Here is a 15,574-nt window from a genome sequence, read left to right as displayed (position 1 = left end):
TACGGAGAAAGGATGACAGGGGTAGTCAGGAAAGGCCTCTCTGGGAGACACTTAACCAGAAACCTCACGGAAGGCAAGGAAGCAAGTGGTGCAGATATCTGAGAGAACAGGAATGCCTGTGCTGGGCAAATCCGAGAATCAGCAAGGATGCTTGTGTGGGTGGGGTTCTCAACCTAAGGTGAAGAGCAGTAGGAAATGGGATTAAGGGTGGGGGTGGTCGGGGTTGTGCCTCACAGGCCAGAAGGATAATGACCTTTTGAATTTTATTCTAAGTGTAAATGAAAGCTTAAATGAAAGTGTAAATGAAAGTGTAAACTGGAGGGTTTAAAGCTGGATTCTGTTTGCTCTCTGTTTACTATTTACTGTCCTGCCACCTGCCAGACACTGTGCTAGGCCATAGACAACTGTAAAAACACATGTTTTATCTTTTCTTTCTCTAAGCTTACAGTCTAATGTGGAAAAATACATAATAGAAGAAATAATTACAATAAAAAGTTTGGTAAGTCCCATGATAAATGGCCAGATACCCAAGGAATGGTAGAAATTATCTAGATTCTTATTCCTATTACATCTAATTTCATATTCTAGAATACAGGAGTGGGTGAGGTGGGGTGGGGCAGGAGGAAGGAGAAGTCGTCTAGGCAGAGGGAATTATTCCAGACAATACACCTTGTTCAGGGAACCAGACGGAGATTAAGGTGACTAGATGTACAATGGAAGTTGGGGCTGAAGAGATGGAAGTCAGATCATAGAGGTATTTCTCTGCCATTGTTTTGTTAAATTGCAGTCATGAGATTAATTTAGTAAGTTATAATAAGCATTTTTAATGTAACAGAATAAATATATACTGTACATAGTAAAGGCAACTTTTGCTTTTTAAAAAACTTTTGTTCAATTGTGTTTGTGAGGGGTGTTCTCAGACACTGTATAACATATATTTTTTACTATGGTCATGACCAAAAATGTTTGAAAGTTAGAGCTCTAGCCACTTTAAGGAGTGAACTTTAGCCAAAAAGCAATGATAAACTACTGAAAAGTTTAAGGTGGAAAATGATCTGATTTGATCTGTGTCATTTTTATGTTTTATATAGGTTTATACATGTTTTAGAAACATTATTTATGCAGCAGTGTGAAGAACAGATTAGACAGGGACAAGATTGGAGCCATGAATCCATTTAGTTGCTATAATTTAATCTTAATAAGAGCCACTACAGAGATGCTGTAGGTGTAGAGGGTTGAATCTACAGGACAAGGTAATAATTAATAGATCAGCTCTGACAATGGTAAGAGAGGAGGAGAAATCAAGGCTAGATTCTGCCTTGGTCCAATGGTATGTCATTCATTAAAATAGGGAACACAAAACAGAACAAATTTGGGCGGGTAGGGGAAATTAAATTCAGTTTTGAATGTTTCCACTGATGTGAATTCAAGGCATGAAAGTGAAGCTGATCAGTAGCAACTAGGTGGAGTATTTATAGTCCTCCATCCTGGAGGAGGGGACTGAGAAGGCCAGAGAATTAACTGAGTGTTAACGGAGGGCTAAACATCACAGAGATCTCTGAAGCCATGGCAGTAAGTAAGATAGCTCAGAAAGATGGTGTAAATAAGAAAAGAGTTAAAGGATGAATAGAGAAAGAAGAATCTGGCAGAGAAGACTGAGGCACCCAGAGAGACAAGAGGAAAACTGGAGAATGTGGTGTCTGAGTAGCAATGAGGAAAAAAAGTGTTTCAAAAGTAAAGACTGAACAATAAGAAAACAGACAATTTCATTGAAACATGGATAAAACACTTGGATGGACACATCATCAAAGATACATTGATGGTAAATATACATATAAAAATGCTCGTCATCATCATCCATCATTGTGGAATTGCAAGTAAGATAAGATATCACTACACATCTATTAAAACGGCAAAGGTCCAAAGCTCTGATAACATCAAATGCTGGTAAAGGTGTGGAACAGGAACTCTCACTCAGTGCTGGTGCAAATTTCTCTTTCTCAATGAATGGGTTCACTGACTGTACTTTTATAAATAACCTCCCACCCTCCACCCCTAAACTTGCTTCCCTATTTTTGCCACTACACTTATCATTATCTGACATATTATTTATTAAGGCATTAACTCTAAGAAGACCTAAAGTTAGTTATTCTACAATGCAATTTCCATGTGCCTATACTTTGCTGTCAACTCAAATGGACAAAGGCTCCATATGTTGTTCCTTAAAATGAAAACATGAGTAAGCAAAATTAAAAATCACTTACTGCATTGTCTCTAAATGTTCTTTTCTTAATGTGCATATTAATAATGAAAAACAATATAGATTCTGGATATATGGTATTTCTTCCCAGTGTTAAGTTTTTCTGAAAGCTACTTATCCTACTAAGTGCTCATTTAAAAAACATTTGTGTCTAGGCCTGGCTGGTGTGACTCAGTGGATTGAGTGCCGGCCTGCAAACCAAAGGATTACCAGTTCAATTCCCATTCAGGGCATATGCCTGGGTTGTATGCCAGGTCCCCAGTAGGGGGTGCTCAAGAGGCAACCACACACTGATGTGTCTCTCCTTCTCTTTCTCCCTCCCTTCCCCCCCTCTAAAAATAAATAAATAAAATCTTTTAAAAAAATGTGTCTAGAGAATAAAAAGTAGGAAATGTATTCGGTTGGCCAAAAAGTCTGTTTAGTTTTTTTCCATAAAATGAAAGACACATTTTTCACTTTTACCAGTAACTTTACTGGGACATTTAAAAAAATTTATTTATTTTTAGAGAGAAGGGAAGGGAAGGAGAAAGAGGGATTGAAACATCAATGTGTGGTTGCCTCTCATGTGCCCCCTACTGGGGACCTGGCCTGCAACCCAGGCATGTGGCCTGACTGGGAATCAAACTGGTGACCTTTGGACCTGCAGGCTGGTACTCAAATCACTGAGCCACACCAGCAAGGGCTGATTTGGACATTTTCAGTATGCCAGCTATCTCCCACGTGGTAGAATGTTGATTGTTCTCAATTAATGTCTCTACGTATTTGTTTGCTGTGAACTTTAACTGGTCTACCTGACCGTGAAGCATGGTCCAGGGAGAACAAACTTCAAAAACCACTTCTCACGTGTTCAATCACTCACAGTACCTTCTCCATATACTGTGCAAAAATTTTTTTTTGCATTTTGGTTGCATTTTTACCTTTCTTGAAGTAATGAAGCATAATATACCAAAACAGTTGCATATTTTCTTCCATCTTCAATATTAAACTGGCTACACAAAAATTCATCAATCTTGGTATAAGTTTTTAAAATGTTTTAAAAATTAAGACTTTATTGCATTTTCCCACATTTAGTCCCCTTATATCCCCTTGGCCCAGCATTCACCACACTGTTATCCATGTCCAAGAGTCCTTTTTCCTTACTGCTCAATCCCTCCATCTCCTCACCTCCCCCAACTACCTGTCATCCTGCTCTCCATCTATGAGTCTGTAACCATTTTCCTTGTCAGTTCAGTTTGTTCATTAGATGCCACATGAGTGAAATCATATGGTATTTGTCTTTCTCTGACTGGCTTATGTCCCTTAGCATAATGTTTCCCAGGTCCACCCAAGCTGTCCCAAAGAGTAAAATTTTCTTTTTTTAATGGCTGAGTAGTATTCCATTGTGTAAATATCCCACTGTTGCTTTATCCATTCATCTACTGATGTATGCTTGGGCTGCTTCCATATATTGGTAATTGTAAATAATGCTGCAATGAACATAGAGGTGTTTATATTCTTTTGAATTAATGTTCTGGGTTCCTTTGGATATAGTCCCAGAAGTGGGATAGCTGGGTTGAAAAGCAGATCCGTTTTCAACATTTGGCAGTATCTCCATTCTGCTTTCCACAATGGTTGCACCAATATGTATTACCACCAACATTGCAAAAGGGTTCCTCTTTCTCCACATCCTTGGCAACACTTGTTGTTTGTTGATTTATTGATAACAGCCATTCTGACAGGTGTGAGGTGATATCTCATTGTGGTTTTATTTTTTTACAATTATAATTTATTGATTTTGCTGTTAGTTATCTTGATTTTTCCCCTTTGCCCACTTCCAGCCAGCACCACCCACTTCCTTCAGGTAATGCTCCCAAACATTGTTCAGATCCATGGGTCATTTGTATAAGTTCTTTGGTTACTCCATTTCCTATACTGTATATTACATCTCCATGACTATTCTGTAACTACCTATTCGTACTTCTTAATCCCCTAACCTCTTTGACCATTCCCCTACATCCCCTCCCATCTGGCAAACGTCAAAACGCTCTTTGTATCCACGATTCTGTCTGTCTTCCTGTTTGCTTAGTTTGTTTTTTAGATTCAATTGTTGATAGATTTTTATTTATTACCATTTTGATCTTCTTCTTTTTCTTAAATAAGTCCCTTTAACATTTCATATAATAATGGTTTGGTGATGATGAACTCTAGTTTTTTTATCTGGGAAGCTCTTTATCTGCCCTTCGATTCTAAATAAGAGCTCTACTGGGTAGAGCAATCTTGGATATAGGTCCCTGTTTTTCATGACTTTGAGTATTTCTTGCCAATCCCTTCTAGACTGCAAAATTCTTTTGAGAAATCAGCTGAGGTTTATAGGAACTCCTTTGTAGGTAACTCTCTGCTTTATTCTTGCTGCTTTTTTCTCTTTATCTTTAACCTGTGGCTTTTTAATTGATTTGTCTTGGGGTGGGCCTCTTTGCATTCATCTTGTTTGGGACTCTCTGTGCTTCCTGAACTTGCATGCCTACTTCCTTCGCCAATTAGGGAAGTTTTCTTTCATTATATTTTCAAATAGGTTTTCAATTTCTTGCTCTTTCTCTTCTCCTTCTGGCACCCCTATGATGTGAATGTTGGACTTCTAGAAGTTGTCCTAGAGGCTGGTTGTACTGTCTTCAATTTTTGAATTCTTTTTTCTTCTTGTTCTGATTGGTTGGTTTTTGCTTCCTTATGTTCCAAATCATTGATCTGATTCTTGGCCTCATCCCTTCTACTGTTGTTTCCCTGTAAATTGTTCTTTCTTTCAATTAGTACATCCTTCGTTTCTAACCGGATCTTTTCTATGCTCTTGAGGTACTCACTAAGTTCCTGGAGCATCCTTATAACCAGTGTTTTGAACTCTGCATCTGAAAGATTGTTTATTTTCATTTGTTTAGTTTTTTTGTGTGGATTTTTGATCTGTTCTTTCATTTGGGCCATGTTCCTTTGTCTCCTCATTTTGGTAGCCTCCCTGTGTTTGTTTCTATGTATTAGGTAGAGCTGCTTTGACTCCATGTCTTGGTAGTATGGCCTAATGTAGTAGGTGTTCTGTAGACTTTACTGGCACAGCCTCCCCTGTCACTCAAGCCTGGTACTCAAGGTACAACCTTCAGGTGGGCTGAGTACACCTTCATCTTGTAGTTGAGCTTTAGTTGTTGTTGGTAGGTGAATAGGAGGTATTCATCTCGACCAGTCAGTTGCAAGGACTGGTGGTGACCACTTACCACCAACCTCTGACCTCTGTGGAGGATCAGCTGTGCAGGGGCATGGTGGTGGTGTTCTGACGTGGTCTGCAGCTTTCCATTGGGTGTGCTGGTCCTGGGGTTTCCCAGATGGTGCAGACCAAGGTCAACTCCCACCTGTGTTTCACCTGGGTCACCCTTCCTGAGCTATAAAGGAACCTGAGATGCCTGCTAGTTGTGCTAGACTTAGAGATTTCCAGGTGAAGCCAAGCTATGAAACTAGGCTGGCTGCTCCTAGTGATGGGGTTAGGGCTCACTAAGGTCAGCTACTGCTTGTTTGATAGGATTTAGGAAGTTGTGAAGCAGGACCCAAACCAGCCATTCTTATGTAAAAGAAGGATGGGTGGACCCATAAGTTGGGTGGGGTGAAGTCAGTGGGGATCTCCAAGGTGGGTCAGAGTGTTAGCCAGATTGATGGAGTCTCAGATAAGGCACAAACTTGCAGCTCTGTGGGGGGAAGTTTGGAAAAGGGACAATGGCCTCTGCTCACCTAGATCTCAGCCACTTAGTTTTTCCCTGTATACCACTAGTGCCTTTCAAGCTGCTACCCCAATGCTGGAGCTCAGAGGGAGTGAGTGCGAGCAGGGGAGTCTATGTGTGAGTTCTTTAAGAGGAACTGCTTGGGGTTCCAGAAGTTTCTTCCACTGACTCCAACCCCACTGGTATTTGCAGCCAGAACTTGTGGGAATTTTATCTTTTGGCTTTGGAACCCTTGCCTGGGGGGTGGGCGGGGGGGGCCTGGTGTGGGGCTGGGACTCCTTATTCCTGATACCTCCCTCCCAAATTTTTATCCACCACATGTGGGTGAGGGAACAGCCTATTCTGTATCTGCACCCCTTCTACCAGTCTGCATGTATGTGGTTTCTTTAATTCTGTACTTGTCAAACTTCCATTCAGTTCTATTTCTGATGGTTCTGAGTGATGGTTGTTTTATATTTTAGTTGTAATTTTGCTGTGGTTGTGCAAAGAGGTGAGCCATGTCTGCCTATGCTGCTATCTTGACCAGAAGTCCCTTGTTGTGGTTTTAATTTGCATCTCTCTGATGATTAGTGACACTGAGAATCTTTTCATATGTCTATTGGCTATCTGTATGTCCTCTTTGGAGAAGTGTTTATTCAGGTACTTTGCTCATTTTTTAAATTTGGGTTGTTTTTTTTTTGTTGTAGTTTTGTAAGTTCTTCATAAATTTTGGATAATTACCCTTTATCAGGTTTATCAGTGAGTATGTTCTCCTGGGCTGTCTTTTTATTTTGTTGATGATTTCCTTTGCTATACAAAAACTTTTTATTTTGATGTAGTCCCATTTATTTATTTTTTCTTTTGTTTCCCTTGCCTAGGGAGACCTTCTGATAAAATATTGCTAAAAGCAATGCCTGAGATTTTGCTGTTTTCTTGTACAATTTTTATGGTTTCGGGTCTAACAGTTTTGTCTTTGATTTATTTTGAATTTATTCTTGTGTGCGGTGTAATAAGATGGACTAGTTTCATTTTTCTGCATGTATCTGTCCAATTTTCCCAACAGCATTTACTGACTAAACTATCTTTAGCCCACTCTATGTAATTGCTTCCTCTGTCTAACATTAATTGACTATAAAGGTGTGGGTTTATTTCTGGGCTGTCTATTCTGTCCCATTGATCTATGTGTTCTTTTTTATGAGTATACCATGCTGTTTTGATTACCATGGACTCATAGTATAGTTTGATATTAGGCAGCATCATTCCTCCAACTCTCTTCTTTTTCAGGATCAGTATTGCTATTCAGGGCCTTTTGTGGTTCCACATAAATTTTTGAAATATTTGTTCTAGTTCTGTGAAATATGTCATTGGAATCTTGATAGGAATTGCATTGAATCTATAGATTGCTCTGGGTAGTATAGACATTTTAATGAGATTAATTCTTCCTATCCATGAGCACTGTATGTGATTCCACTTATTTGTATTTTATTCTATTTCTTTCTTCAGTGTCTTATAATTTTCTGAGTACCAATCTTTTAATGTAAACCTTGGTTATGTTTATTTCTAGGTGTTTTATTCATTTGTATCAATTGTGAATAAAATTGCTTTCTTAATTTCCCTTTCTCTTTGTTCACTATTGAAATATAAAAATACAACTGATTTTTGTGTATTAATTTTGTATCCTGCTACTTTGCTGAATTCATTTATCAGTTCTAGTTGTTTCTTGGTGGAATCTTTGGTGTTCACTAGGTATAGTATCATGTCATCTGCAAATAAAGACAGTTTTACTTCTTCCTTTCTGGTCTGGATGACTTTAATTTCTTTTGGTCTGATTGTTGTGGCTATCTTCAACAATATTATATCTTCAACATTAAAATGGTTACAGAAAAATTCATAAGTTTTTATTATTTTTAAATGCATGCTGATATGACAACTGTCACAATGCAATCTTATAAAATTGTTCTGAATGAAATTCAAGACAACTAAGTGCTACTAGAGCCATCTTACAGAAAAAAATGAACTTCTGGGCCAACTCAATAGTAGCAGCAGCACTAAGGTTCAAAGACTGTTTTATTGTTGGCATTTATTACCACATTTCAGTGGTTCCCAGGAAATGGAAATATTATCCTGAAAAAGGGTGAAAGAGGGGGTGTAGGATGGGGTGAAACAGTCATATTTATTGCCTTGCTACTATGTGATGTGCCTAATGATTCTTTACATATATTATTTAATTTAGTCCTTATAGTAATAATCCTCACATGACTGTCAACCATTTATAGATGAAGAAATCAAAGCTCAGAAAGACTTAGTAATCTGCCACACAACACCAGCTGCTATGTGCACAGCCTGGAGCCAAACTCAGACAAACTCTTTAGAGCCATCTGATGCCAAAGCCTACACGCTATTCCTATAGAACCCTGTCTCTGGAGGTACCTACTCAGCAAGCCAGAGCTAAGAATGGCTGTTAGCCCTGGCTGGGTCACTCAGCTGGTTGGAGCATTGTCCCAATACCAAAAGGCTTGATCCCCGGTTGGGGTGCATTATGGGGGGCGACCGATCAATATTTCACTCTTACACTGTTTCTCTTTCCCCCTAAAAATCAATAAACATATCCTCAGGTAAGGACTTAAAAAAAAAGGTAGGTTGTTAAGTGGACCATTTATACTCCATCACTTAATTTCTAGGAGAGCTTAACATGCCTAGCTTTCCACGAACCCAGTCATAGCTGTGTGCTGCCAACACCCTTACCTGTGGACATAAAAAATGGGATGCGGAACTTTCCACTCAACACCCGTGCCCGCAGATTCTGTAGTGTGCTCCCATCAAATGGCAGGGCACCACACACAAGCACATAAAGGACGACTCCAAGGCTCTGCATCCAAAACAGAGAGTATATACAATTAGTCACATCAGAGGAAACAAAAGAGGCCATCTTCAGACACAGTATGTGTCTGAAGACGATGTGAGTCATGCACAAGATAATGGAACAAACTTTTTATTCTTTTTTTTTAAAATGAGAAAAATATGGGGCATTGTCAAGGCCAATCATCTTTAAAACAGTTAACCTTCTTTGCTTCCACACATTAATTTTGGGTAACACAGCTAGAATTTCTCTCAGTATTCTTCCTCTAGGAAGAAGGCAAGTGGCAACAACAGAAAGAATCTCTGTTCTTAACAAGGGCACTATCCAAGAAAACACTAAGGAATGTTTTCTTTTTGCACATGCAAATGGGAAGTTTGAAATCTGTGTCTCAATCCTGCTGGGGAAAAGACTGCATGAAGAACTGGGAATTCAAAGAACAGGTGAGCAAGATCTCAATTCACAAGTAGCATATTGGGTTGTTCAGGATGAGGTGACTACTGCTACAGGGCCTGAGAGAAGGCAGTCACATACCCAGATATCCACTTTGGGCCCATCATACTCCTTTCCTTCAAAGAGCTCAGGGGCAGCATAGGGAGGACTGCCACACCACGTCTTCAGCAGCTGCCCAGGGGTGAAATGGTTGCTGAAGCCGAAATCTAGAAAGACAAATGGATATAACTCATATTATCTTAACCTGGCAAATACTAGCTAGTAGGCACAAGAATAAAGGATCTGGGTCATTAAGTTTGAATATCCAATGTAAAAAGACAACATTTGGAAATTATACAACCAGCCCCTTAAACTTAAAATAATAGTGAAACAAAGCTGCAGATGAGCTTGAATGCAAAAGACATCCAGTTAACTAAAAGTAAACAAAATTGGTTTATGTCAACAAAATAAGCACTGTTCCTTCAAAAATCTAGGCTTAGTGAGGCAAGTGTTACTTGTTCCTTTAAGAACAAAAATAAAATTGGAATAATGATTGATGTTACGACAACACCAGAATCATAAATACATACAAGCTTACTCAACTGGACTCAAAATTTTCAAATTACTTTTACTTCTTATGGTAAATGTATTCATGACACATTATTATTATTAAGGTTGCTTATTCAAAATAAAGACAATTGCTGTTTTGTAAGTACTTTTATGTGTATAAATATTTTTATGAACAACTCATATGTACAACGGGCTGGAACTCCCTCCTTCCCCAGATCTATCACATTCCCTGTGGTCACAGCATCTGAAAATGCTCAACACCTCCCTACTGTATGAAATCCTTTTCTTCCCTTCCTAGTTTTATTCTCATTGACAACTGTCTCCTTTTGCTATTTGCTTTCCTTCTTTCTACTATCCACAGGTGTTTCCTAGTAAGACGTGCTGATTTTCACTGTCTCCTTGCTCTACACTTTTTTCTGAGGGCTTAACTCTTCTAGTCCCACTATAATTTGCTTGGTAATAATTCTACAAATTTACCTCTCTGACTCTAATCTCAATTGTTAAGTTCTTGACATGAACTTCTAATACTTGCCTGGAAAGGAACACCTCAAACTTACCATTTCCCAAAATCAAATCTGCTCTTCAAGTGATAATCCCATGGTTATTAATGGAATCACCATCCCAGTTACTAGAAGTACTGGAGTCATCTTTTCTTTCTTCCTCACTTCCCATTTCCAAATGGTGAAACTTAATTGCTTCTACCCTGTAAATGTGTTTTATATCTATCTCCTCATTTCTCTTTATATTCCTACCATCTCAGTTCATACTCTTTATCATCTCTGACATAGACTGATGCTACTGCTTATCACTTATACCTATTATTTCTCTCTAAGCCATCCATTCATTGCACAGTGAATGTTACACAAATTGTTACACAAATTGCCCTGTGTTAACACCTTGCTGAAAAACATTTGGTGGCCCCCTTCTGCTTAAAGAACAGTCTAAATTAGCATTGCTGTTTACAGTCTCTCATAACTCAACTCCATCCTACCTTTCCAACTTATCCCTGGCCATTCTAGCATTAATAGACTACTCACATCCTGTGTTTATGTGCCTGACTTATGCTATTTTCTCTCTGGGCCATGCCCTCTCCTTTCCTTTCCATATATGAAATATCACTTTGTTTCAAGGACCAGTCAAATATTACTTCCTGTATGAAACCTTAACTGATTTCCACCACAAAAACCATGTCAATGGTTTCCTCCCCTGTGCTTCCACAGTCCTTTGTTTATCCCTCTACCACCCAATCACAACTCTGCCTTATATTATACTTAGTTGTATTACATGTTTATTCCCTCCACTAGTCAGTAAATGGGAGGGATGTTATTTCATTTATCCTAACCTCCACACAGTATTCCCATACATAGCAGGGACTCAAGAAAGGGTCACTGAATTAAACTGTAATAAAATCGTTGGGCCAATCCTCTTATCTCCTGGCTACTAGAGCCTTCTCATACTGACAACGGCAACTGGCCAGCTACTAGAGCCTCTACCTCCTAACTATCCCTCCTAAATTTCTAAAATTAATGATCATGAGGGGCTTAGAGGTCAGGGCCATCATTAGACTCTCATAATAGCTACTATGAGAAATCAAATGTTACCATTCTTCAATGGAAAATAGGTGCCTCTTCTGTCCAGAAGAGGCCAAGCAATGAATTAAAACCAGCTGACTTTAAATTTCCCTAATAAGCAACTTAAAATATATAGAATTTTTATCATTTTGAATCACAAATGCTCTATCTACAATTAGTAACCTTTCTACCATTTCACACTGTTGTGGAGGGGAAGACACAAAGTTAATGGCATAAGCTTGTATCTTGTACCTACCAAACAGATGGTAGTTTTCTTTCTTTACAAAGAAAACATTGTCAAAGGGAACTACCTTCAGCTATGGCTAGAGGTTTAGATTGCCATTAGGTGTTTATAAGAGAAATGAGTATGCAAGAATGAATGATGTGATTTGGGCCTGACAATTAAAGACAGCCACATCTGGGAAAGCACCCGCGCTTACAGCATGTCACAGCCAAATACCTGGTATCCACAGCTAGATCCAATGAATGGAATGACCAACAGCAAAATTTCAATTAGACTCAATGATAAATCCTCTACCCCCTTTGCTCTTATTTCCTATTACATACCAAGCAAAAAATCTTCTAATCCTGCAAACCTGTCCAAGGGTCTCCTATAATCATTCAAGTAAGTGTTGTTCTTACTCCTGACTCTAAAGGTATTGCACGTATAAACAAAATTTGCTTCTCCCTGCCTACTATGACACTTTTTTTCCCCATTAAGGCCAGTTTCCTCCAATGAATGATCCTGGGATATCTCAATTCATTCTTTAATGTACCAAACCTAACAGGATATACCCACCCTCCCACTTCAATATACATAATACTATGAATTGACAGATTTATTAAAAGTATACTGCTCTTTTATCTTTAGTACTAGTGCCTCTTCACCAGTATTTCACATTCATTTTCAATATTTCTGGGCAGCTTGTTAAAATTCAGGCTAAATCATCATCCATGTAGCTGTAACATAATTTATTTCCTCAAAATTTAAATTATGGATGTAGAAGAAACTTCAAATTATTAACATATACTAAATCTGGAAGTCATTTTTCAAGTTCAACTCCTTCTAATCAACACTTCAGGGATTGAATAATTGGGGTGGGAAGAATGTCTTCTTTTTAGTCTCTCAACTGTTTCCCCTTGGGATCATTTTGCCACACATTTTAAGAAGACTGGAAGGGAAAATAAGAGCAGTTAAAAGTCAGACCAATATAATTTGGGGTTTGTTGGTAGTTTAGGGAAGTACTTGAGGAATGCTGCTGGAATATGTGGTACAAAGTTAAATGGAATGGAGCAAGTGGGGAATAGACAGATATGAAACAGAATTAAGACTTTTGTTGGTTTTTAGTTATCTACACATAGAGACAACGGAAAAAACTGCAAGATGACCCAACTTGGAAGAGAAAATGATTATAAAAAAATGTAAAGCAATGAGTAAAACGAATGAGGAAGAATTCTTGCTGGCTTGGTTCAGAAATGCCAAAGCAGCAGGGAAACAAGAGCTTTCAGAACTGAAGTTTGCTCAGTTACCTTGAACCTAGAAAACCGTAATTCCATTTTGGTTTTGGCACTAGAGCTGTTCTTATTCATAAAGTCTTACATTACTTACTAAAGCGTTTTATTCCTGTGTCTCTCATAATCTCTTAATAGGTTCCTTCATATCCTTCACTCAAAATACAACATATATATATGGAAGCATTCCAATGGGTATAGGAATATGTTGATTCCTATGAAAGAACCAAAGGCAGACAATATATGCTCCTATGGAAGGACTCAAAAAGGAAGTAGAACTTAGTTGAATAGCTAGGATCTGAGGAGGCGGAGGGGAAAGCAAAAAGGGTATTCTGAACAATGGCTGGGGGACAGCACCACAAAGACATATCACTTCGAACTAGTGTGTTACCTTCAAGCAACAATAACAAGACTGCCCTGGGTATGATGTGGGGTTTGCGAAGGTATGTATGTGGCAAGAAATAAGATTATATAGTAGCATCAACCAAACTATAGCTTTAAATTATAAAATAAGAGACTTAGACTTCATTCTGTGACAGTATTTTTCTTTCTTTCCTTTTCTTCTTTTTTTCAAAAAATTCAAAAATTTTATTAGACTTCAGCCCTGATTGGTGTGGCTCAGTGGGTTGGGTGTCGTTCTGCAAACAGAAAGGTTTCTAGTTCAATTCCAGGTCAGGACACATGCCTGGATTGTGGGCTGGGACCCCAGTTGGGGGTGTGTGAGAGGCAAATGACTGATGTTTCTCTCCCACATTGATGTTTTCTCTTCTTCTTTCTCCTTTCCTTCCCCTCTCTCTTGAAAAAAATGAATAAATCTTAAAAAAAATTTTTATTAGACCTCAGTTACAATAATTGATTATGGATCACCTGTGGTTCATGACACAGTCTCACCATTGCTCTACTCATGGTCTTTTTATTTAGACTTTTTCTACAGTCTTACTGAGATACATTTCACATCCCATAAAATCCACCCATTTAAAGTACACTGTTCAGTGGTGTTTTGTATTTTCATAGAGTTCTACAACAATCACCTCAATTATTTTTAGAACATTTTCCTCACCCCCCCCAAAAAAACTCCAAGCCAATTAGCAGTCACTCTCCACTTCCCCTCAACTTTTCCACAAATGCCCAGCCCTAGGCAACCACCAGTTAACTTTATGCCTCTATGGATTTCTCTATTCTGAATAATTCTATAAAAGAAATCATACAATATGTGATCTTTGTGACTGGCTTCTTTCACTTAGCAGGTTTTCACTATGTTGTAGCATGTATCAGTAGTTCCTTTTTTATTGCCGAATAATAGTCCATGGTGTGGATGTACCACATTTATTTATTTAACCACTCATCAGCTAATGAACATTTAGATTGTTTCTACTTTTCAGTATTATGAGTAATGCTGCTACAAACATTCATGTAAGTTATTTTGTGAATCTATGTTTTAATTTCTTGAGTATATACCTAGGTGTGAAATTACTGGATCATATAGCATGGTAACTTTTTGAGGAACTGCCAAAACTGTTAGCCAAAGTATGTGTACCACTTCAGAGTCTAACCAACAAGGCACAAGGGTCCCAGTTTCATCTTAGTTACTAACAAAGTAACACGATATCTTACTATGGATTTGATTTGCATTTCCCACTGGCCATTTATACATTTCTTTGGATAAATGTTTATTCAAATATTTTGCCCTTTTAAAAATTGGGTTGTCTCATTTTGAGTTATAAGAGTGCCTTATATATTTTGGATACAAGTCTATTGATATCATTTGCAAATATATCTCCCACTCTGTGGATTATCTTTTCACTTTCTTGATTGTGTCCTTTACTGTACAGAAGCTTTTGATTTTTATGAAGTTCCATTTTATTTCAATGTTCTTTTGTCATTTATGCTTTTGGTGTCACATCTAAGGAAACCACTGCCTAAACAAAGGTTACAAAGATTCACCCCTATGTTTTCTCCTAGTGGTTATTTTCAGTAATGCAATAAGGATTCTTGAACCTACCACCTAAATAAAAAAACTACTATTCTGATAACTACTTACATCTAACCATTGGCACCACACATCCCATCCCCCTTTTTTTCTCTCCAACCATTGATTTTCAGCCCTGTCTGTACATCAGATTCACTAGAGTCATTTGAAAATGAATTTAAAATGATCCATAAACCTTTGAACTATCGAATCTCCTGGAAATAATAATAATAATAATAAAACAATAATGCTTCAGACTTTTTTTTTCTTTTTAATCCTCACTCAAGGATATGTTTATTGATTTGAGAGAGAGAGAGAGAAAAAAAATCAATGTGAGAGAGAAGCATCAACTGGTTGCCTCCTATAGGAGCCCTGACTGGGGATTAAACTTGCAACCCAGGTATGTACTCTGACCAGGAATCAAGTTCGCAACTTTCTGATATACAAAATGATGCCACCAACTGAGGTGGCTCTGACCAACTGAGCCACCTGGCCAAGGCTCCTGGAAATAATTTAGATGTGAATATAAACAAGCAAACAAAACAAAATTCTTTCTGAAGAGGTTCAAGAACGACTCTTACAGGCAACGAGGAGTTGTCAAAAGTTTCTCAACAGGCAGGTGATGTAGTAAAATTAACCAGAAAGCAAGACTAGATTATGTGTGCAGTAAAGCTGAAGGCCAGTGATAAA

At 38.1% G+C, this 15,574-nt stretch overlaps 1 protein-coding gene across 8 annotated transcripts in view; it reads right to left on the bottom strand.

Annotated features, from left to right (window-relative positions):
* Window positions 1–15,574, bottom strand: part of SIK3 (SIK family kinase 3) — a 295,493-nt gene that overhangs the window by 51,559 nt on the left and 228,360 nt on the right. For 7 of the 8 annotated variants that reach the window (XM_028517531.2, XM_036030100.1, XM_036030103.1 and 4 more), the window contains exons 5-6: window positions 9,365–9,489; window positions 8,719–8,842 (exon numbers count right to left, since the gene is read on the bottom strand). In XM_028517531.2, the coding sequence (XP_028373332.2) occupies window positions 8,719–8,842; window positions 9,365–9,489 (249 nt within the window). Of the gene's footprint in view, window positions 1–8,718; window positions 8,843–9,364; window positions 9,490–10,151; window positions 10,531–15,574 lie in introns of those variants that run through there. The other variant, XM_036030104.1, reaches the window with a different exon arrangement.

This window comes from Phyllostomus discolor, chromosome 6, assembly GCF_004126475.2.
Source record: "Phyllostomus discolor isolate MPI-MPIP mPhyDis1 chromosome 6, mPhyDis1.pri.v3, whole genome shotgun sequence".
Lineage (NCBI taxonomy): Eukaryota > Metazoa > Chordata > Mammalia > Chiroptera > Phyllostomidae > Phyllostomus > Phyllostomus discolor.
Note: the sequence above shows the minus strand (reverse complement) of the source record. Positions and strands in the feature narration are given on the sequence as shown.